The 24,658-nt window shown below is 48.1% G+C and overlaps 1 protein-coding gene across 4 annotated transcripts in view; it reads right to left on the bottom strand.

Annotated features, from left to right (window-relative positions):
- Positions 1 to 599: 599 nt before the first annotated feature.
- Positions 600 to 24,658, bottom strand: part of CDIP1 (cell death inducing p53 target 1) — a 55,477-nt gene continuing 31,418 nt past the window's right edge. For 3 of the 4 annotated variants that reach the window (XM_090024573.1, XM_090024572.1, XM_090024574.1), the window contains exons 2-6: positions 8,184 to 8,290; positions 6,847 to 6,945; positions 5,965 to 6,111; positions 5,122 to 5,383; positions 600 to 3,738 (exon numbers count right to left, since the gene is read on the bottom strand). In XM_090024573.1, the coding sequence (XP_089880699.1) occupies positions 3,627 to 3,738; positions 5,122 to 5,383; positions 5,965 to 6,111; positions 6,847 to 6,931 (606 nt within the window). In that variant the 5' untranslated portion in view covers positions 6,932 to 6,945; positions 8,184 to 8,290 and the 3' untranslated portion in view covers positions 600 to 3,626. The remainder of the gene's footprint in view (positions 3,739 to 5,121; positions 5,384 to 5,964; positions 6,112 to 6,846; positions 6,946 to 8,183; positions 8,291 to 24,658) is intronic. The other variant, XM_090024575.1, reaches the window with a different exon arrangement.

Below are 24,658 nucleotides of genomic sequence, written 5' to 3'. Positions count from 1 at the left end.
AGAAGGAACTTTCTGATTATGGATGGTGGTCAACCATTTGTTCCCTAGAGAAGTTGTGGAATCTCTTTATCTGGAAATTTTCAAGAGGTTGGACAGACACATAGCAGGGATGATCCTGCCTTGAACAGAGGGCTGGACTAGATGGCCTTGTGAAATACCTTCCACCTCTTTTTCAAGATCTTATATTCTTGTAATCTGCTTTATTATTGGAGTCTGCAGTGTCATGTTTTTCTTCCAATGTTAGTGTGAGGAGGGCCTAAAGTATATGTAAAGTGAGAAAGCAAAGATTTACTTGAGCCACAGAGATGGTAGACAGCTTACCCACCCACAAAAAAATGTGATCACCACCTTGCCAATGTGCCACAGACCTCATGGCAAGTCCAAAAAAACCTTTAGTTTCCAACAAAACAGGAGCCACAGTGTGTTGGCAATGACCAACAATTCTCCAATAGCTGGACTGAAAACCACTGAATAGCTATCAGAAAGCCAGTGCTGTCTGGCTGAACTTTGCATACTCCTTACCCCAGACAGAAAAGAGCCATCTCACCACTGTTCCCCAACTCATCTAGATCGCAGATCTTATAATGAAAGCAGTGCAGTGAGATCAGGGTCTGTCTTTTATTTATATACAAACATTATGTAAAAGCATTAACAGTTTGCTTTTCTGAGCGCAAAATAATTCACTCCTGACACCATACAAAGCCCTGAAGAACATCTGGAAAAATCAATCCACAAGGAATTAAGTATCGCCCACTGGTGTCAAATGGATATTTGACTCTATACAGATCAGACTTCAACTGTAACAGTTGAGAGCCAGGGTCATGCTGTGACCAGTTTCAAAATTCATGACCCAGAAGTCTCAGCTGGTCTGGGGGGGGACTACAGTCCCACGTTCATTCATCCAACCCAGTTTAGCAAGTGGGATATAAAATGATCACAGAGCAGAAGTTCACATTGTATTTTGATGCCATGCACTAATAAGGAATGATTTCATCAGCTGAAATAGAAGCTATTGAAAAAGGAGGAGTCAGCCAAGACTCCCTAAAGCACCTTGTGCTCCTCATTCTCAATAGCACCAGCTAGTTTTATCCCTCAACCTTCATTCCCTCTTGCCAGCACTTAAACACACAGAACAGAACAGCAAGCAAAGAGTAACTAGTGCTCATTTGCTTCCCATTATGTTGCAGCCATGAACAGTGGATCTCCAGAGAGTTTTACCACAAACCCAATTCGGCTCAAAGGGCAGAAAATTCACGTCACATAAGTTATAGTTAGAACTTGATGGCCATTTAACAACAGTATACTTAAATTAAATTAATTAAAAAACAAACACTAGTTTGTCTTGCTGCACTGAGGTATTACATGCTACCTGCATCACACTGCCATCTTGTGGCAAGTGAGGGCACATCAGTTGCTAGGTAAAATATGGTGGGTTGAAGGCGATTCACAAGCAGCCACCCCCATTCCCCCATGTTACATGTCAATAGAACACAAAACCCAAGGTAAGAGATACAAACCCACATGCGTAGGGGGAAAACAGGGACTTGGTATATACATTCCTTTGCAATACATGGTGCAGATTCAATAGGTGTGTTCTGGGTCCATGGGAATGGCTGGAGCAGAGCATGATGAAGATTCAAGCTCTGTCATGGGATGGGAGTGTGAGACCTCTTCAGGAGTCCACACATCTCCCCATCCCTTACTCCTGTAATACAGTCCTCTTAACTGAAGACAGCCAATCTGGTGGACAGATTTGACAAGACAAAGACATCTAGTGAGATCATCACACCCACTAGTCATGACTGGCTGCAGATTTGAACCCAAGGATCTTGGGGGCAAAGGCTAATGGCTGAAGACTACATCACTGAACTTAAAGTAGAAGTTTATAGAGGAAGAATAAAGGTAAAGGAAAATCTCACAGCAGACAGCTACATCTCCACTAATGTCTTTGACAGCCTGATCCTACCAAATACCACCAAGGTAATGAGATCATGCAAAAACCCACCTCCTCTGAACGTCTCACCTTATCCTTTATTCTCCATTAGACTCAAGATGGAAAAGGGGAAGAAATGCTTCATAATGCTGAGATCCAGAAAAAACAGAGCCCCCCATGATGGTTCCCCACTGTCCTTTGGCAATACCCAATGCCAAAGGTCCTCCCTATGTTCTAGATCACGCAGGACTTGAGCAGACCTGCTGCTACTGCTCCCTTCCAAAGCCAGGCAGTGCTGTGGGGGTAGAAGGACATCTCCTCAGCCCACACCTGCAGGTATGAAGTTCCAAGACCTGCTGACTTCTGCCACAGTGCCTGAGGGTTTGATCCTTAAAAAGGGGCAAAGCAAGGCTTATGTCTTTCCCTGTGCCCAAAACATGGCAGATACAGGGTTAGCTAGTTCTCACTGTAATCCACCAGCTGGGGGCAGCCCAATGTGTCCCTTCATACACTCCTGGAAGGAAGACTGAAACTTCAGAAGACACTGCAGCAATGGGCTCAAAAGCTTTTCACCAGAAATAAGCCTCACATCTCTGACCTGGCCTGTTTGCCCTCTGTAAGTGGACCTGCTGCTTTTCCCATCCTCCCAGGGCAAGGAAAGAGCTGATTAGGCTTTAGAGGAGGAAACACATGTGCTTTCCTCAGCAGCAGATGTAAAGAAAATAAGCAAACACTGTTTCTAAAATAAAACCTTCCCTTTCATGCTGCATAGCCCATGGAGGGCAGCACTTTTGCCTCCAGCAAGTCATGCCTGTCTCACAGCCAGCCAACAAACAGCCTACAAGCAAGACCTGGCAGGGGAGGAGACCACAAGTATTCAACAGAAGCTGCCTGCAGAGGCATCATGCTGCCTGTGGGAGAATTGACCCCACCCAGAGATGAATGAATAGACAGACACAAAGGTGTCCTTGCCTTTCATATATGGTCTCAAAAGCATAAAACTGTAACTCTTAACAAATTACATCTCTGCTTTCAGAGACCAAGAACAGAGCATATAAAGACAACCCCAGCCCCTCAGGGAGGAGGGCACACCCCACAGCACATTCACAGATGCTAGGAAATACAGGAGATATCTGCATGTGGCAGAAGGACAAAGACTGGGCAAGAGTCTTTTAGAATGGCAGCTGCACATGCTGCCAGTTAAATGATACCTGCCTTGTACAATAATGGTCTCCTTTAACAGAGGCTACCAACAGTGACTTTCCTGGACGGTCCCAAGGGATGAGGTAGGAGCAGACCACTAAGTGTGGCTACCAGGAGGGTGCATATACAAGGGAAGGAAAGTCTTCTGTACAATGCCTTTCATTCACAATCCTACTTACAACTTGCTGTATAATAGCCACAAGGGTGAGAACGAGAGACAGCTGGGAACAGCAAGGCATGTGCCATAGCACTCTGTGGTGCAGCCTAGCCTAGCTACTCTGTGCACTCATACCAGCATATGAGCTCTCAGGGGCTTGCAGCTCCTATGGTCAGTGAGAGCACCAGAGCTCTAAAGGCATTTAAAGCTCTTTCAAATGAAGGAAAACTAAACACACACCACCAAAAGCGGAAAGCATAGAGCATTCTGCACGCATAGGTCGGTACGGCAGCACAGAGGAGGTGACAATATTGCTGGCTGCCTGGGGCACTGTTAGCACATGCGCTTGTATGTGTAGATGTAGGCTTTACAGTTGGGGCAGGTGTGCGTCACATCCTTGAAGTCATCTATCAGACACGGGAGAAAGCAGCAGCCCGCGTCACATCTGGAACAGAAGGAGAAAGCACAGCCATGTGATTTGGAGCCAGGACATAGTGGACAGCCTGACAGCCAGGACTATGCCCTTAAGGCCACAGCCTCCTGGACACACACAGTTCTCAGACACAGGACAGCATCACACCTGGTGGAGGAATCCTGGTAGCATATTATATAGGAAACTGGGGGACACTTCAGAGGAAAAAGAAGGGCTTAACCCCTTCAGCATAGGAAGGAGATCTGAAGCATGTTGCTAATGTGTCTTCACTTCAACTCAACTCCATGCAACCCAAGGAAGGTCATTCTAGGGCCTAGGCACTGAGAACAAGCAGCTCAAAAGAAACACTCTGAAGCAGTTACTAGAAATGAGACCAGCACCCTCCATTAGCTGGGTTACAGGGGGATGACTCTTCCTTGGCTGACATGCTTACACAAGGGAGGTACACAATGTACTCTGCCTGGCTGTAGCCAGCGTCACCCAGGAAGTCTGGCAGCAGGCAGGGAACTGTTTGCAACATACACACCAAAGCCACACACATCAAACCTAGGAGCTGCTGTGACAATGCTGAGGGATGGTGCTGCCTGGTAGGAGTCTTGGGCTGGCTCCTCATACTGCTAAACAGACATATCTGCACTCTGGGAGGATTTTCCTTGCAAACACTCCTTTGGGCCAAATACATGCACAGCCCCTCTGGCAGGCTGGGAAGCGCCAGGGCTTTTAAGACTTGTGTTAGGGAAAAGGTGGTACTGAATTAAATTTAAAAATCCCTCCGTGTTGAAGAGGAACCCACAAAGAGCCTGCAGCTCCAGGGTCAAGCACAATCACTGCTTCACAGCATAGAGCCCACCAAAAGGAGGCACATACTGCCACTGGATTCCATGCATCAAACTGCTCACAGGCTCTCTACAGAGGAAACTGTTCATGACGGAAGGTCTCTCAATACACACTTGGGCAGCTTCCTACAAACCCTACAGCAGGTAGCAAGGGCATCCCCAACAGAGCCCATCTCCAACCTGCCTCAGCCTCAGCTAAAAGGAAATAACTGCCAAAGGGTCCTCTACAAGAGTCTAAATCCCAGAGCAGCTTAGAAGAGGAACACACACACAAGCAATAGCCTGGGACCTGCACGCAAGCTCACTGCCTCCCAGCCTAGTCCCTCCTTCAGCAGTGCAAAAAAAACCTGGCTAAATCTTGGTCCATTTAGATTCAGCAGGGGACAAAACAGGTCTGGAAGAGTAACCATGTAATGGAGAAGAGGGTCAGTTTCACACAGACATGGGTCATCCACCACTGTGCAGCAATGAGGCCAATTCTTCCCTTCCTGAATCCATCCACAACCTGCAGCTGGAAGGTCCTAGGGGAGGATGAAGCTCTCCCAGTCATAGCACGTACCCAACAAAGCAGCAGAAGAAGCTGAGGAGGAAGTTCATGAGCCCTACTTCATATGTGATCTTGGTAGTAATGGCCTGCTGGCAGTGAGGACACACTGTCTGCACAGGGGCACCTTGAAATATTTCCCCTTGCAACACGGTGACGGTGGTAGCAGCCCCTGATGGTACAATAACGGTCGCGGTGTGGCCATCAGGAGAGGGGTAGTGCCCTGGACCAGGGTAATAGCCCATGGAAGGGTGAGGTCCTGGGGGTGGATAATAACCTGTGAATGATAAGCAGACACACCTGAGGCCTTAGCATAATTCACAGAGTACCACTTCCAAAGCATGTGACTAACCACAGCACTTGCTGCGACCCCATTATGGTAGTGCCTTAGGCCCTCTGTCACGCTCTGGGCAAGCGCTGAGTAACGGGCAGTTGCTATCCTAGAGACTTGCAAGCTGCTTAGAGGACTTAGCCAAGGGAGCAGCAGCAGCCAGTTAATACAGTTCCTGCCTCTCTGCAGAGGGAGAACAGCCAGCTGGTACAGCTCTGCCAGACACTGAAGGGGTAGAGACAAAGAGCTGTTAACAGATCGCTACAGTCCTGGGACAATGTCGTCTCCCAAAAGCAACATGTTCTCCAGAAGCACTGTCTACAAATGATACAGAGCTGAGGCTCCTTGTGCCCACTATGAACTCCTCAGTGCCTTGGAACAGGGAGAAAATCTTTGCATTATCATAACTGACATGGCCTGATGGCTTGGTAGAGCAAGCAACAGTACCATGGGATTTCAGGCCTTTGTCCCTGTGCAACCAGACAGGATGCCTAGAAGGTGCATGCATTCAAAGAGGCAATACTCACCATGGGACATGTAGGGCCCAGAGCCTTCTGTGGGCATGTGAGGAGGGATGTACCCAGGCTGGAGTGGAGGTTCATATGGGGGAGGCCCAAAGTCTGAAGGTGGTGTGTGTGTCCCTTGAGGCTGGTTGACAGCAGGGGCAATTCCACCTGAAAAGGAAACCAGGAGTCTGCTTGGAGGAGGCTGTTAAGGACCAAGGGAAGGAAAGGAGGTGCAAATTTAGAGTGAAGGAGTGTAGCACAGCTGAGCCTTATTGTTCTGAGCAAGACCCCCCAGAAAGCAGACAGGACTGACCTAGGGGAGAATTCTGGGGTGATGCTACCAGGTGATGTGCTGTGCTGATGGGATCAGTTGTAGTGGACAAGTGGAAACCCGGGGACACATGACACAGTTGAGGGAACCCTGCCAGAGGGACCCCAGTGTCTGCAATTCTCTTTGAACACAGACAGGAGAAGAAGTGGGAGGAGCTCATTTCTGGGCTCAGATTAGCTGGAAAGGAGGCATAATCAGCTCTTGATGGCTCAGCATAGTGACAGGGAGCTTTATGTAAACCTCTGTTCACTGGAGCCATTGAAGGCCTAAACTATGCAAGGGACATTATCCCTAGAACCAACTTTCATTCAGTTTCTCCAGCTTGCTGCTACATCTCCACCAGTGAAATCTCCTCCCTCAGGGCTGAGCCCAGACTTCACATTTGCAGCAGGGAAAAAAGCAGCTCTGCTTCCTGGCCTCCCAGTGCTGACCCTGGTACATGATGCCCTGCTCACACAAAATGCAGGCTTTAAGGCAAGTGCCCATCCCTGGAGCACTCTGGCAGGGACTGAGCTTTCCCTGGGTTCATCTCCTCACACTACAGTCCAGACAGGGGGGACCCAACTACTTACCTGAAGTAGGGGGTGGGCCATTCTTCTCCTCTATTAGAGGTGCTGAGGGACCCCCAGGATAGGGTGGGGGTGGGCTGCTGGTCATTGCTTAGAACTGTTCTGCAAGAAAAAGAATTACATACAAAATAACTGCCACTCACAGATGGGCAGTAAAGAGGGCTATAGGGCTTCTGGCAAGAGTCAGGCATTTCTAGAAGCACTGTATGCCTGTGGAAGCCTGTTACAGCTTGTAGGCAGATGTGCGCCTGCAACCCTCACCCATGGGTCTTCCAAGTTAAGCAGGCTGTGGCTGGGGCCAGAATTTGGGGGGGAGACAAGATGCTATAAAAGAGCAGTGCTCTGGATTCACCAAGGAATTTTCTTCCCTTGGAGTCAGTACTGATCTAAACCCAGCCCAGTGATAGGTGCAGCATGCTGGAAAGAGGACACGTAACTAAACCCCAGTGGGTTCTGTGCCCGAGGGGATGGCTTGCACCAGGTGCAAAACAGTGGACCCTATAATCAAGACAAGAACAAACATTAACTCAAGTGCCCAAATTTGCTTTTCAGTGATTATATTCCATTGCCCACCATTCTCCTGCTGTTTCAGATACACTCAGGCTGCTTGCAGATGTTAAGAGACATGCTTTACCAGAAGCAGCAGCACATTACTTTGACCCAGTTCCACAGTGTCTATATAGATCGGATGCTTCAGTGGGGTTTTATGGTGCTTTTAGCTAAAGCTGATTCAACCAGCTATTAGACAAAAAAAAAAACAGCAAAATGCCCCACTAAAGCACCTGATCTATACAGACACTGGTGGTGAGCCAGCTCCAACTAAGATGCACTTCTGGGCATGCACTAGGTTCAACATGGAAGTTTAAAGTAAAAGCACTGGGTTTTCTGGTGTTTTTGTTGTTGTTTAACACCTGGAAGCAGCCTCAGTGTCCTGCACCAGTTTCTACCCATAACAAGTATACAGATAAACAAACAGCTGTAATTCACTGATGTCATTCCTATTCATTTCCTAATGCTTGAGAATACCCAAGATAGAGGCACTCAGTGGAAGATACCACTAGCATCACTGTGGGATCAAAGAGAAGACAAAATTATCTGAAACTCCTCCCCGGTGTGCTTCAGCAGTTACATACAAAGTTGCTTCCACTGTTCTGCATGTACACAAAAAGAAAAAAAAAAAATGTACACAGTTTTCCCCTCATTGATCATAATCACCTCACCCAGTGGGGAAGAGCAGACAAAAAAGCCCAGAAGGCTTTTAAGGAAATATTTATGCCCAGAAACATCACCTTCTGAAACAGAATTATGGGAAGTACCATCTTTAATTTGCAAAGTTTTACCTTTCTTCTTCTTAAAAATGGGTAGCTCAGAGGCCTTGATGGAGTTAAGAAAATAGAAGTCTTGTCTAAGCTGCGATGCCTGAAAGTCTTCTTGATCTGATGAAGCTCTTTGAAGAGAAAAAACAAACAAAATTACAAAAGAGTGGAAAAGCTGCTACCAAAAGGCTTGGAAAGTATCCTAAATCCCATTCAGGCTGACAGGTACTTTGTCCCTGGTGAACTTGTAGGGAAGAAGTACTGGGCAGAAATTCTGGATCTTGGCAGTCTTATTTTAGGCTTACTGTGACTGCTTATTTTGTGCATATTTTAGTGGCTAAGATAGTCACACTTGGAGTTCCATGTCCCCTTAGACTGCTGCATCAGAGGCTGAGGTTCACAGAAGCACAGTCTCTCTCAGCAGAACAGAATGGGCACATGTGAATTTTATGCTACCTTTTGTCTACAGAGTTCAAATTCTGGCTGGGTAGTAACTGCTACTTTGGAGGAGAGCAATGGACAAATTATCCCCTTGTTTCCCCTTCAGGTAGTGCACACTACACCCCCACCCCACTCATTCAGGCACCTTTTCATTTCAACCACATCCAGGGCCTACTGTTGGTTAATTCCCATATAGGAACTGTGTCCATTACATGGCACTTTATTTTACAAGGAGTGAAATACTTCCACGCCTCAGGCAACATGCATCATAAACAACTCTGCAGCAGCCCTAAAGCAGCAGCACAGGGGACAACTTTGTCACTCCCAGACTGCTAGGCAGCATCACTCCACCATCACTCCCACTGAGCTTGTAAAGCTCCCTTGAGCTTACAAAACAAACAGCCCTATATTTGGAGGGCAAGAACTCCCCATGGGCTGGCAAACTGAGAGGACTACTCACTAACCAAGTAACCACCATGGAGACCAAGCATCACCAAAGATCAGATGTATTACAGACAAAATTTCCAGATAGAAACCAGAAGGGAGCACCTCCAACAAGAAAGCACTTGGATAAAAAATAAAACTGATCCTGCTGCAGCTCTTCAAAATTATTGTGTAGTTCAGAACCCAAATCCAAGTCCCCTCTGGATGGGTAAGGATCAGTGCTGTGGCTGAAGTTGGCCAAGAGACATTCCCTCACGCAATGCATCTAGCCTGTCTGAGCATGTTCACAAAGAATTTACTTCAAACCATTCATGCTCTGCTGTGATTCTGTTCCACCCAAAAAGACCCATAACTCTGTGCAAGTCCCCAAAACATTAGTCATAGGGAAACCACAACTAGTGACAGTGAGGGAGGGGAGTGCAGTGAGGAACAGCCACCTTTAGCCCAACAACTGAACGGTTGCACCACTTGCTCAGAAGGAAGAGATCCAGGTTAAATCGGTCCACTTTGCCCACAGGGGTTTGAATCCATACCCCTATGTCTCAGCATAGTGCTCCAAATACCAAGCCATGGGCTAGGCAAGGCCTAGAGCTCACTCCCTACCTCCTGCTGAAGCCAGTGCACTGAGTAACCAGGACAGAAATATATATGTGATGGTCAGAAAGAGAACTAGGCATAGTGAGTATGGCTCAGTGAAATCAGCTTTGCAGAGGAAAAAGGGCCCTGGGTTCTGCCTCCTGCCCCTGCCCCCAATGAGGGAAAAAGCTATTCCATTGTAATCCATTTTTATATTAAATATTAAAATGCAGAAACACTACTTGGGTAAGGTAGGAGCAAAGACCAAAACTTAGAGTTATGCAAGTTCCTAGCGGTAACAGGATCTAATATTTGCTTAAGCTGCCCAAATATCTGTTAGCTAAAAAGTTAGCTAAATAGGTATTGCTTGCACATCTAAAAAGCACAGCTGGATTTGAACTGTGGAAACACAGGAAAAGATTAATAATATCACTGTCACAGAATGGATGAGGTCTGCCATCTCCTCAGGCCAGAGTACCGCCACTGCAGGACGACAACAAGGGCTTGTATAATAGTGAAGGATGCTTCTATATAGGGGGTGGGGAAGAGCAAGAATAAAAATCAAGCCTTTCTGTTGGAACAAACCTAGGGAGCAAGCCGGAGTGTAGAGAAAAGGATGTTGATCCTAAACATGATCACTAAAATGACAACAGCAACAAGCTCAAGGGTATAGATCCACCCAGTTTTAGCTAGAAAATTAACTGAATTTTTGGACAAAAACAAAAAACAAAAAAAAAGATCCATAGAGCAGCTCTTCTATAAGTCATTATTTAATTTAATAACAGGCAACAGTTTAAGTGCTCTTTGCTACAATTAAGCAGCATGAGGCACTGGAGATGAATTTATACACATGCATAGTACAGATTAACTAGGGTGACCATAAAGAAACTCCAGGCAACCAGGACATTTGGGACACTCCCCCCGTCACTCCAACCCCTGCCAAGTCAGTGGCATTACTGCAGGCGGTGGCAGAGGCTGATGGGCAGGGGTGCAGGTGAAGTCTGGAGGGGAGGCAGAGCTGCCTGGCACACCATGCCACTCTGCCTCCTTGCCCAGCTATGCCCCATGCCCCTCCAATTACAGGACTCCTATTCTAATTTTTTTTTTTTTTTTTTTTTTTTTTTTTTTTTTTTTTACTAACCAGCCAGGAGAGGACTTTGAAAACTGGGACATATGGTTACCTTAAAATTAACCCAATAAGCATATGAGAATGCCGGAAAGCCAAGCCTCCTCATTCACAGTGGACAGCACCACTGAACTATGCCCTAAGCTGCAGTAACATATGAAGATGGTAAAACTCAACCAGGAGACAGAATCTGAGCAGAGCATGCATTGCAATAGCCAAGCGTCCTGGCCGCAAGACAGAAACAGGGCCCAGCAACACTCTGGCTAATTACATCTGGAAGCACATATAAAACTGGAGGGAGATTCAGCTCTCTTCTGTGCAAAGTTACCACCCAGCAACCAGCAGGAGCATGACAGGGAAAGGGGCAGTACAGTGACTTTGCTGTCTCCATGGGAATTTTCTAGTGCTGCTTCCACAGGGAACTGCTAGCATTCTCAGTTCATTATTCATCTCAAAGGAGCTGGGAAATGAATTACAGTAGATATGATCTAGCCTCATCTACTTCATTTGGACCACAGATACTGTCTTGGCTGGCACAAGGACTGCACAGAGGTCAGTCTTGGTTGATCCGTACTCAACCCTCTCAGCCAGCAGGTGGCAACAGTCTAAGCTCTTTGCAAATTAAAGACTTTTTTTGCAAAAATCTTGCTGGTCTAATAAAAGATATCATCTCTACTACAAGTTCTGATTGCCTTTGCCTAGACCAATACAGCTACAACCTGGATACCCAAGTTCTTTGCTTCACACTCCAACAGCTCCTGAAGCCCACCTGACAGAAGATCAGCCTTTACTCCAGCTTGTGCCATGGTAGAAAATTTGACAGACACGAGATGAACCACCTCTGTTTGAAAAAAAGGCAGCTCAGTCTGTCCAGCTCCTAGGTACAAATAAAACGTGCAGAACAGTTCTCTTGGGCATCTGTTGCTTCTTCTGCTATAACTGAGATTCATATTATGCCAATGCAGATTTTGTAGACTGAACACGCAACGCAATTACTTCTGATAGATGATCTTGACAAAGCTTATTTGCACATGGGCAAATGCCAGCATTTTGCACATTTATTCAAGTAGTCCCTTGACTTGAGTTAACGTAATCAATATTCTCCAGAGGAATGTGGATGGCGGTGAATGTCTCCACTAGAGCCAATGTAGCTGCCTATCTTCTTGTCAAACTGCTTTCAACAGTTCTTTCAAAGACTGAAGACACAGTCACTTGCTTTTTGCTCTGAACCTGAGCCTCTGCAGCAGCTATTTGCTTTATATACCATTTAGTCAATCAATGCTGCTTTTCTTCAACACATCCATTGTCACACTGCACAATGAACAAAGCAACTTCTAACCATCTGCGTATGAGGTTCCTACAGAGAACTGCCTTACATGATCCTGAGCTGAAATATATTTTGCTTTCTTGGATTTCTTTTCACTCATGATCTTTAGACTGCAGCATTGCATCTGGCTTCTTAAAAGACAGTGCCAAAATCCTTTTACTTTCCTGACTGGTGAGTCCACATCACTAGCTCAGCCTCTCAGGAGCTCTCTCTCTTTGCTCTATGGGTGCAAAGATTGCTGTGCTTTTTCTGTATTCAGGTAAGCTCTCTTATTTTTGAGGTGATTCCACACAAAAGTATGAGAAACACTGTTTTTCATGCTTTCCATGAAAATCATAAAACTGTGATTTAAGTAGGTCCCTAGTGAAAACACTGCCAGGTCTAAATTCATGGCCTTGCACACAGCGGCAGGGGAATTTTGCTGCCTGGCAGAGCCTCTTGTGAAGCACTGGGACTCCAGCTGCCTTGGGAGAGAAGAGGGCCTTGCACATAGCAAGTCCATTCTGGTGCTGAGTATTTATTACCTCCACTCTCTAAAACACTTGCCTCAGGCAGTTGCTAAGCCTTGTGGCTTCCAATAAGGCCTCAACCAGGTCCAGGCACACAATGTTCTGGGGCCCCCGATGCAAACAAGCTGTGGCAGTGGGAGGTGGGCGGCTGCTGAAGAAGCCGGCGGCAGCAGCAGCAGCACCAGGGAGGGGTGGCAATTGGATGGATGTGAAACCAGCAGCAGCAGGGGAGTGGAGGATGGCAAGTGGCTGGATGTGAAGCTGGCGATGGCATTAGCTGGGGGGGGGGGGGGGGGGGGGGGGAAGCAGTCTGACTCAGGGGACCCCTGTGGCCACAAGTTTCAAAGGATAGCCAGGGCCAGCCTGTCCCTTAAACACAAATATTAGCAACAGAGGAAGTAGCCCAGTGTGGACAAAGTCAATATAACAGACAAATAATTCTTCTATAGCACCTGTCTCTAAGCCAGTGATTCTCAACCAGGGCCCTTTGAAGTGTGCCCTCAGGTGTGAGGGGGTAAGCAGCTAAGCACAGGCTCGGGTCAGCCCAGCTGTTCTCCCACCCACACATCCTAGCCCAGAGATAGGCAAAACATGACCCACAGGCCAGATTCAGGCCAGCGGAGGGTCTTTGTCGAGCTCGTGGTGCATCCCTTAGTCCCTCCTGGCCCAAGTGCTGTCCAGCCTGTGGCATGTCCTGCTGCCCCCCCAGACATGCAGCAGGGCTGGGGTGGCTCTGCAGCTGGATTACCTTTTTAGGCAGTCCAGGTAGCAGCAGCTTTTTCTGGCTGCCACCTCCAGTGGCCCCAGCCCTGTGGTACTGGCATGGACCTGGGGCACAGCCCTGACTCCAGCCCACCCTGCACTGCTCGCCTATGCCAGGCAGAAGCTGCTGCTCAGCACAGGGGAAAAGCAGCCCCACCCCCTCACCACAGCCAGGCCCTTCTTGCTACAGCTGCCCCGAGTCTGCACCCAGGCTGCTCTGACTCCTCTGCACTGTCACCACTGACCCAGGGGGCAGCTCTGAGGCAGCAGTGACAGAGGCAGAAAGGAGCCACAGGGCAACCTGGGCCCTGGCTCTGGGTGGCTGAAGCAAGAAGGGCCCAGCATTAGTGAGGGGGAGGGGCTGTCCTTCCCCTGCACCTGCAGCAGCTTCTACCCAGCCACTGCTCAGAGCAGGTGCGTGGTGCAAAGCACATGTGCAGCAGCCCAGGTTCAGAGGTGTGCAAGCAGATTCTGGCTGGTCCAGTGCACTGTTAGCAGTGGCAGAGAAGAACTACAGGGTGCACAGGCTCTGGGCTGTTGGGAAGGGGTGCTGATGGACTCCAGGGGGCACACTTATTGGCTTGCTTGTGCACATGTGGCCTGTGGCCTCCTCCGGAGGACTTCCTTTGCAACCATCCCTTCTCCCCCGCACAGTTAATCCCTAGGGTTGGAGGCAGTGGCCCCAGGAGCTGGTGTACACCACACCCCCCAGCCCAGGCCCTGTAGCTGCTGCTGTGGGGGCCTATTGGCTTCCATAGCAATGGCTGGGCAGGGAAGTGTGGCAAGCCTGGGCCCAGGCATCCCCAGTTGCTGGGAGAAGGCAGAGCAGAGGCTCCAGTAACCAAAGCTCCAGGTGCTACAAAAAGTTGCCACCAGTAGCAGCTATAACCCTAGGGCTCAGCGGACCCATCTGTCCCACCTTACATGGACAGGGCTGTCACCCCAGGGTGTGGATATGCATGTGTGACACCCCAATACCCACACTTCCTCCCCAACAAACCCCACCCTCCCCTGCACCCTGCCCCCCCCAGACCCCTCCACATGGAACAGACATGCAGCCCACCAATCAAACTCCACCTCACAATATACAAGAGTAAAACTTTATTTTGAGCTATTTTGCAATTGCCTCTATACATTTGTGTGCGTTTGCATAGTGTAATGGACAAAAATATTTTTGAAATAAAACATGTTAAAATAGATGTTTGATTTTTAGTATACGACTTGGGGTTTTCTCCCAGCTCCAAGACAGCAAATCCCTCTTTCCAAAAAGAGTACTTCCAGGGACAAGGGAAGGGACTTCCAGTGGCAAAGGTTAGGGGTTAGTGGCCAGACTTCTGGTCCCAGATGGCAGTCAAGGGGGGGGGCTACTCTTGTGGCTCTTGACAGCACACCAAAAGTCATTAAGTAGCCCTCCTGCCAAAATAATTGCCTGCTCCTGACCTAGGCCCTCTACAACGGGGTAAACAATGTAGTAAATAGATTACTTTTTGAAATGGGGTGCTGTTTGATTCACAAAAAATTATGGAGAAGTGCCTTGAGTCTATTATGGGGAGCCTACTCTAAAAAGGCTGAGAACTACTGATCTACACATTTCAAGGCACTCCACAAATATGCATCAAGTCTCCCAGCAGCCTCCAAATGAAGTACATTCCCCATATCACAGAAGGTCAAAACAGAGACAATCACTTATGAGGATTTTAAAAACTCCTCTTCCCTCTTCTGCTCCTATCTTTTTTTCCAGTTTCTACCCGAAAGGCAGAGGTATCACATGGTGGTAGGACCAGCCCTAGAAGCTGCACTCAGGCAAGTCTGTTGAGGCCGGGGTTTGGACGAGCAGAGCAGGGCAGGGCAGGGCAGGGCAGGGCAGGGCAGGGCAGGGCAGGGCAGCCACTACCTTGTCTGCAGCTTTCCTGCCACCTCACCAGCCAGCACCTCCCCACCACTGGGCTGTGAGACCGGGCCATGGCAGGGTAGACCACTGGCTTCCACTAGGGAACCAGCATTTTATCTTTATTAAGTTGATTTGGCAGACAATCCATCATTTTGCAGTTTCCACAAAATCTGAACAAACACAAAATGGAGTAGACCCCCTACTTAGAGGCAGACAAGGTTCTCTGGGTAAATCTGATATCTTTTATTAGACCAACTCAATAGCTGGGAAAAATTCTCTTAGCAAGCTTTCAGGTTTAAAACCCTTTGTCAGGCAAGACAAACCCCTGATTTAGAAGAGGCAGTGGTGAGGCCTGGAGCTCAAGTAAGCCAAGCTGAGAGTAGAGCTGTGTTAAGATCTCCGGGGCTCTAAGCAAGCCCAGTGCAAGATGGCTGTATGGTAGGACCCAGAAGGGGACCCTGTTGTCTAAGGAGGTCAGCTACTGCAGGGCTGAGCCCAACAAACCCTGACTGGTCAATGCAAGGGGCAGGCCTGGGCCATGATGAGCTATCTAGCACCCCAACTGGGTTGAGGATGGGGGACTGGAGGTCCCCTTGATAAGAGTCGGGGGGGGGGGGCAGAACATCACTGTCAAGGGGAAGAAAGGTTCAGCAAAACAGAGTGAAATGAAGGAGGCTGAAAAACCTCAACCTCTTGAGGGGAGGCATCCAGCAGTAGCTTGGGAACAAACAAGTAACCCAGTAGGGAGGAGACTGGGGCAGGTAGGCCTGCATTGGTCCTGGGTATTACAGAAAACTGCACCCTCCTGAGGAAGGATGGCCTGGTGGGACTCCCTCAGAAGTGCCAGGGCAGTTCCCTCCCCAGTGAGAGGTGAGGAGGGATGCCTTACAACTCCAGCCCCCGCATCATGGTGGGATACCCAAGTCCAGAGACAGGCAAGACTCCAGACACCTGAGCCCCAGGAGGTAGAAAACCCTAGAGGCCCTAGTGAGGGGGCAGACAGAGTGGTCCCAGTGAGGGGACAGGAAAGGACCAAGTATGTCTGCATGATGCCCAAGTCCCACAGGAGGGTAAGACCCTGTGTAGCCCCAGTGAGAGAGGGGGCAGTAAATGTCCCAGAGAGGGACTATGTGGAAGTGAAAGCCCTAGCATGGGAGCAGGCATTTATTTCCAAGGGAGGGCAGCTTACTGAGTTTTGGCAAGCTGTTGAGGGCTGCATGGGTAGCCCTGCCCCTTGACAGATGCCCCACCCCCTGGTCACCATCTTAGGATGAAGTCCCACCCCATCTCTGACCTTTGCCACTGGAAGTCCCTCCCCCTTACCTCTAGAAGTACTCCTTTTGGGGGGGGGGGGGGGAGGGTTTGCCATCTTAAAAAGGGGGAAAAAAGTTGCATACTAACAAAACCAAACACATAATATTTTAAATTTAATTAAAAATATTTTGTCCTGATTTGTACAAGTTGGACAGCATGGACAGCTAGAGACCCTCTGGGTAAAAAATTCGTGGGGAATACAACACAGAGGACACAATGGTGGGAGTCTACTACAGACCTCCCACTCAAAGTCCTGAGCTTGACCAGGAGTTCGCCTGGGAACTGGCTGAGGCCGCTCGCTCCAGGACCTTGGTGTCATGGGTGACTTCAATTACCCGGACATCTCGTGGGAAGATCACTCAGCAAAATCCAAGCGGTCGCAAAGCTCTCTCTCATGCATGGATGACCTCTACCTGACTCAAGAAGTCTATGGGCCAACGAGAAGCAAAGCGCTGCTCGACCTGGTACTGGCTACGGGGGACGACCTAATCGGCGACCTAGTGATCGATGGGAAGCTGGGTGACAGCAACCACAAGCTGATCACCTTCACCATCTGCCGTAAAGCTGACAAGTCAGTCAGCAACACAGAAGTCCTTGACTTCAGAAAAGCCGACTTTGACAAGCTCAAGAGGTTAGTCAGTCAGGCCCTTAGGGACCATGACCCCAGGGAGAAGAAGAGTGGTTGCTTCTCAAGGAAGCCATCCTCAATGCACAAGCTAAATCTATTCCAACACGGAGGAAAGGCAGCAAGAAGGCACAGCAGCCCCCCTGGCTCTTCAGAGACCTAGCGGACCTCCTATGGCTAAAAAGGAAAGCCTACAAAGGATGGAGGACAGGATTCACCTCCAAGGAGGATTATTCTGCGCTGGTCCAGTGCTGCAGGGAGCAAACCAGGAAAGCCAAGGCTGCAACTGAACTCCAAATAGCTTCAAGCATCAAGGACAACACAAAGTCCTTTTTCAGATATGTGGGGAGCCGGAGGAAAATCAAGGGCAACGTTGGACCCCTGCTAAACCAGATGGGGCAACTGACGCCCAGGAAAAAGCCAACCTATTAAATAGGTACTTTGCATCAGTCTTTCATTAGTCCCATGGGACGTCCATGCCTGCTATGGGACAGGGAGATCCAGGTGATGGGGATCCCCTACCCTCCATAAATGCTGACCTCGTGAAGGAACATCTTGAGAAGCTGGATACCTTCAAGTCAGCCAGCCCTGACAATCTGCACCCCAGGGTACTCAAGGAGCTGGCGAGTGTCATAGCCCAGCCCCTGGCACAGATCTTTGAAAACTCCTGGCACTCTGGTGTAGTGCCCGAAGACTGGAAGAAGGCCAATGTGGTGCCAATCTTCAAGAAAGGGAGGAGAGTGGATCCGGCTAACTACAAGCCCATTAGCCTGACTTCTATCCTGGGGAAGATCTTAGAAAAGTTTATTAAGGAGGCCATCCTTGATGGACTGGCCCAGGCTAACATCCTAAGGGATAGCCAGCACAGGTTTGTTGCCAGTAGGTCTTGTTTGACCAATCTCATTTCCTTCTATGACCAGGTGACCTATCACCTGGACGAGGGAGAAGAGATTGATGTCATATATCTTGACTTCAAAAAAGCTTTTGATCTGGTATCCCATGATCACCTCTTGGCCAAACTGCCCAGTTGTGGCCTTGGCTCCACCACGATCTGCTGGCTGGGAAATTGGCTCCGTGGTCAGACCCAGGGGGTTGTAATTGATGGCAGTCTCTCATCGTGGTGCCCTGTGACTAGTGGGGTCCCTCAAGGCTCTGTCCTGGGACCCATCCTGTTCAACATCTTCATTAATGATGTGGACATTGGAGTCAGGAGTGGACTGGCCAAGTTTGCCGATGACACCAAATTTCGGGGCAAAGCATCCACGCCAGAAGATAGGTGGGTGATCCAGGCTGACCTGGACAAGCTCAGCAAATGGGCAGACGAGAACCTGATGGTGTTTAACACCGAAAAACGCAAGGTTCTCCACCTTGGGAGGAAAAACCTGCAGCTTCCGTATAGGCTCAGCAGTGCTATGTTGGATAGCACTACAAAAGAAAGACTTGGGGGTCATCATTGACCACAAGATGAACATGAGCCTGCAGTGCGATGCTGCAGCTAGTAAAGCGACCAAAACGCTGGCTTGCATCCATAGATGCTTCTCGAGCAAATCCCGGGACATCATTCTCCCCTTGTACTCGGCCTTGGCGAGGCCGCAGCTGGAGTACTGTGTCCAGTTTTGGGCTCCACAATTCAAAAGGGATGTGGAGAAGCTTGAGAGAGTCCAGAGGAGAGCCACACGCATGATCAGAGGTCAGGACAACAGATCTTACGATGATAGGCTGAGAGACATGGGACTCTTTAGCCTGGAAAAGCGCAGACTCAGGGGTGATCTGATGGCCACATACAAGTTTATCAGGGGTGACCACCAGGATCTGGGGAAACGTTTGTTCACCAGAGTGCCCCAAGGGATGACTAGGTCGAACGGGCACAAACTCCTGCAAGACCGTTTTAGGCTGGACAGAAGGAAGAATTTCTTTACTGTCCGAGCCCCCAAGGTCTGGAACAGCCTGCCAGCGGAGGTGGTTCAAGCACCTACATTGAACACCTTCAAGAGTAAATTGGATGCTTATCTTGCTGGGATCCTACGACTCCAGCTGACTTCCTGCCCTTTGGGCAGGGGGCTAGACTCAATCTCCCGAGGTCCCTTCCAGCCCTGATGTCTATGAAATCTATGAAAGTTTGTGGTATATACACAGTGTGTGTGTCATGTAGTGCAGAGTGGCCAGTGGGTGGGCAGGAAAGCGGCAGTGGAGTGGAAGGATCCCTGGTCATAACACAGCAAGAAGTCACAATCTTACACTTGCCGTACCGCTTTAAGGCTTTACAGATTTTGTTCAGGTGGGCAGCTGAATAATATACCACACCCCTGAAGTCTTAACTCAGTCCAGAGGCTGTTCTGGCTGCCAGTCTCTCTTGTTTAATTATGCTAAAAAAAAAATTTCCCCAAGTGCAGAAAGCCTATTCACATGAAACTGAGGGTAAGCAATGAGAAATCACTTAAGGATTAAAATCATTTTTTAGAATACCCCAAAAGATGGCAAACTTTAAGCCACTTAATACTCAACCCTCACCCTCCCTGCTTATGTCTGCTAAAATTTCTATCCTCTACACTACAAGTAGAGATTTTGCACTGCCATCAGCTTCACTTAGGAAGTCAGGAGGGAAAGAAGAATGGAGTGCTTAAGTCCATAGCTACACTGCTTCTAAAGGTTTTGCAAACACCAATTTCAATTTAAAACCAGGCAGATTTCAGTCAGCATTAAAAATAAGCCCCCTTTTTAACCAAAATAAATAGGTTTACATTTGCAATGCAACTCAAGTTAAAGCTTTCTGTGTTTAAAGATGTGGCCATTAAGGCCCCTGACACATGTTACTTTAATTACACAATTAACTGGTTAACTGTACAATAAATTTAGACCAATAATATGTGCAAAATCATCACACAATAAAGAGTGGCCATCCAGATACAAAAATGACCAACTAGTCACAAAGTTGTTACTTGGGGGGCCAGGAAGGGAAGGAAATAAAATATTCTTATAGCCATTTTCTTCTATCAAGCTTTAAAAATTTGAATGTATGATATGCCATACATTGGGAATAGGTCTTTACTGGGTCCAACACCCCAAAGCCACCCATCTGGAACAGCACCTGGACTGCTAAAACAGCCCTTGACACTCCGACATACCCCTCTGAGATGGTGGGTGTCATAGATATTAGGGCTGGAAAGGACCCCTGTCTCAGGGGTAGGAAGTCAGCTAGGGTCAAAGGATCCCAGCAAGATAGCCATCCAAGCACTTCTTAAGAGTCCAGAGTAGGTGCTTGCACCACCTTTGGAGAGAGTGTATTCCAGGCCTTGGGGGCTCAGAAGTAAAGAAGTTTTTCCTCATGTCCCTCCTGAAATGGTCTTGGAGGGGTTTGTGACTACTGGACCCCGTCATCCCCTGGGGACTGGCTGGGGGGGGAGGGTATGCCAGCTGGAGAGGCTGGGGTACCTCCAGCATGGTGTGGCCCATCCACTCGCACAGTTGGTTACGGGTTTCTTTTGCCATTCCAGCTGCCTCCTCTCCTCCTGCAGCCAGTGTGCTGTGCTGCTAATTCTCCTGCAGAAGTGCCATGGGGTGGGAGGTGGGGCCCTGCACAAGCCAATTTGCCTTGGGACCTGCACCCTGCTCAGGTCATTGGGGGCGGGGGCAAAATGCAGGCACTGGCCTCCTGCTGCTGGAGAGCCATGGGATGCCACTGGATTTCCCTTGGTCTCTGGTTCCATATTTGCCTCCCCTATACTAGATGGGGAGAGGGCACTAAGGAAACCACGCCAGTGCTAGCCAAGGAAAGATCTCCCCAGTGTGCCTCCTGATTGGTATAGGCGAGGGATTTTTCCCAGCACTTTGCTTACCAAGAAAAAATGAGAATCCCCAGCATGCCTGACTCCCTGGTAGAGAGACTGGCCCACTGAGCCTGGCTATGCTCCAGTTAGAGACCCCATGCATTCTGCCCAGAGCTGAAAACTCTTTGGCTCAGGGGAAAAAGATTCCCCCATGGGCAGATCCTTCTGAAAAAATGGGGTGTAAGTGGTATGATACATCATATAGCACTTTTTTTTCTCTAGTTAAAGAGAAACTAGAAGCTTTACTTACATGGTAGGAGGACTAGCAGTATATTATTCAGTTCAAGATCAAAGCAAAGAAACAGAAATAGCTATTGGAATATGCACTAAAACTTACTACAATATATGTGGTGTGTTAAATGTTACAACAAGATATACAATATCCTTTAAATAGTTTTTGCCTCAGTCCTGTAGTTGTTTTAGTTAAATGTACCGTATTTTTCGGACCATAAGACGCACTTTTCCCCCCCAAAAGTGGGGGGAAAACGAGGGTGCGTCTTATGGTCCGAAGGTGTGTGTCCCAGGGAGATGGGGCAGAGCTTGCCCGCGGAGCCCGAGCGGGACACCCGCCGCTTGTTTATGCCGTGTCCTGGGGAGACGGGGCGGAGCTTGCCCGCGGAGCCCGAGCGGGACATCCACCGCTTGTTTACACCAGAAGCCGGCGCCCGTGCCGGTGGCCAGGAGCCGGCAATAAAAATGGCCGGCCACCAGCACACAGTCTCTCCTGCCATAAAAACTGGGTGCGTCTTATGGTCAGGTGCGTCTTATGGTCCAAAAAATACGGTAAATATCTTATTCAAATTAACAAAACAAAAAAATCTAGCCTCAAGCACCTTGACAGTGCCTCCAATATTTCACTGTCAGTCATTTCTACACCAAAGTTAATATCACTACATTGGAGTTAAGGTTTTTAACTAGAACTAAAAACAGCTTACAGGGCTGTAAAATAGGAGAGACATTACCAGGAAGGGCTAACAGACACCAAAACTGCAGAAGAAAGTATAGCTTGAATAGTGAAACATCAAGACCATTAAAAAGATAGAGGGGCATTTATCTCTCTTCACTCCACAGGTGTTAACAGGAATCAGGGAGATGATAATGAGCTATGAAGTCAATACTCTCTCTCAGCACTACCCGAATAGAAATGCTACTCCCCCTCCCAAGTAGATGGTTTTACAGCACAGGTGGGCAATTATTTTGGGCAGAGGACTGCTTACTGAGTTTTGGCAAGCTGTTGAGGGTTGTACAGGTAGCCCCACCCTTTGGCAAGTGCCCTGCCCCCTGGTTGCCATCTTGGGACCACAAGTCCCACCCCCTAACCCCCAACATTTGCCACCAGAAATACTCCTTTCAGCAAGGGTTTTTGCCATCTCAGAACCAGAAAAATAGCAAATTATATCTTTAAAAAATATCAAACATCTACAACATTCATTAATTTGATTTCAAAAAATAATTTGACAGTGCCACACACACTGCTCCTGAGGTACCAGGACAGGCCCTGTACTCTGGTGATGCAGCTGGGGGCCATGTGGTGTGGGAGCAGCTAGCTGGTACATAGAGAAGTAGTGAAAGTGGCCGCAGGCAAAGGCTTCCAGTGGGAGGGGGCGGGGCTTGGTCCTGGTTCCTACTACCCCTGGCTCCTATCATCTTTGACAGGCAGCCAGAAACAGATTAATATTAATTTTCTAAGCTTTTTTAGGACAGAATGGCTGGATAGAATGGCCCATGGGCCTTATTTAGCCCACCCCCGTTTTAATGTTTGGGTGGATCAAGGATCAAAAACAGAGGTTCAGTTGTACCACTGCACCCCTCCTGGATCTACCCCATATCTCTTCCCCACTCTGTCTGTAGGAGGTTTGGTTATGCCAAGCTGCAGTCAACGTAAAAGGACCTTGGGAGTAACAGGCTTCACTGACCAATGGATGGCCTGATAAAAAAAATGGAGTAAGCAAAATATTACTTCAAGGTAAGAAACAATAGCTGACCAAGGTGGGAAGTAAAAAATTAGAACTCACTAAAAGTACAGATTACAGGAGACAAGCTATACTCAGCAGGGTAAATCAGATGCTCAAATTCAGTAAGGGAGTAAGCTAGAATAGCCCAAACCTCAGCAAGGAGCAAGATCTAGATGCCCAAACCTGAAAGGCTGCAGTTGGCAAGAAATGAGCTGCCGGGGTCTGGACTTGGCCAAGAAATAAGTAAAGAGGGACATCTCCGAGAGAGAAGAATTGGCATGGAGTGGGGGCCTCTAGACCCCCACTATACAGGGGGTTGAGAGCCTTGTCCTTTTGTAGTAAGTTAAGGGGCACCTGTGCACACGTGTCAATTACCATTGTCTGGGCAGTTTTGCCAAGCTGGGATGATTATCATGCAGACCTGCTAGATTTATTGTCTTTTTAGGACAGCAGCTATCTGAGCTTTTACTGCCAAACACAAATTTGAATCATTATTTCTGTGTCACACCCAAGCTCGAAGAGCAATAGCAGGCAGGAGGCTGGTTGGGAACTCTTCCAAACTCCCGAGTGCCTCAGAACTAACACCATCCATCACCAGAAAGGGGAATCGCCAGTATGCCTGGCTCTGTGGGACAGGGATTCCCCCAACCCTCAGACATCTCCCCTACCCACCTCCAGGGCCAGGTAGGAGCAGGGGGCATGGGGTAGAGGACATTTCTTCAATTAATGTCCCATCACTCCTACAGTTGTACTGGTGACTTGCAACTGAACTCAATGAGCTTCCTCAGCTAGTCAGCAGCAGCACAAGCTGGCACACCATTTCTTCCCCACCCCCCTCCCGCCCCTTTGATAGCCTGCCCTTTGCACATATAGCCATGCAAATGGCCTGATGTTTTCATAGTGTGAAAAACATCTGCTTGGGATTAAGAAAAGACTACCAAGAATTCTATGGCATTTTAAAGCATGTATGCACACTCAGAACATGAAAACAAGCTCAGTTTTCACATTTTTGCTGAGCGCTGTTTTCATGGAAGTCTACTACAATTCCTGCAATTAAAGAACTTCAAAACAGAAAGCAACTTACATTTTGAATCTAGTGTTGATGAGGTAAGTGAAAGAGCACAGCCTTGCCAGTGCAACTGTATCCATACAGAGGGTCTGAAGGCCTGACTGTTGGTCAGATGTCAGCTCTTTACAGCCCAGACAGACACAGCTATATGTCAGTAGGGATCCATAGTGCAGACCAAGTCTTTTAAACAAGGTTTTTTGGGTTGTTTTTTGCCTCCATAGTAAGACCCCTTGAATCAGGCTAAAGGAAGCAGATTCCAAAGCATGCCTCTCTCGTGGCCCTGGCTGCTAATGACAGCCAGTCTGGCAAGCTTTTTAACTAAAACGGTTTACACTTCAGACAAATATTTTAAAGCCAAATCTCTGAAAGCCAGCTCCTCTCTCAAATGACAAAGGTACCATTTATTCTAGAAAGTTGTCCCATATTAACTATGCTGATCTAGGTAAGTGGTGCAACCCCCTGGCATAGACTCAGTTTAAAAAATGGTTTCGAATTAGATCAATAGTTTTTCTTGCATAGGAGTTTCTTGCACAGTTTTCCTTGTGAAGATACCTTTATGCCAGTAAAGAGCCACTCAAATTGGCATTTCAACTAGTGGCATTATTTGAGTAAAATTTATACATTTAATTAAAA

This window comes from Crocodylus siamensis, chromosome 12 (assembly GCF_052110815.1).
Source record: "Crocodylus siamensis isolate JL-2025a chromosome 12, ASM5211081v1, whole genome shotgun sequence".
In the NCBI taxonomy this organism is placed as follows: domain Eukaryota; kingdom Metazoa; phylum Chordata; order Crocodylia; family Crocodylidae; genus Crocodylus; species Crocodylus siamensis.
The sequence above is the reverse complement of the archived record's forward strand: the minus strand, read 5'-3'. Positions and strand labels throughout refer to the sequence as shown.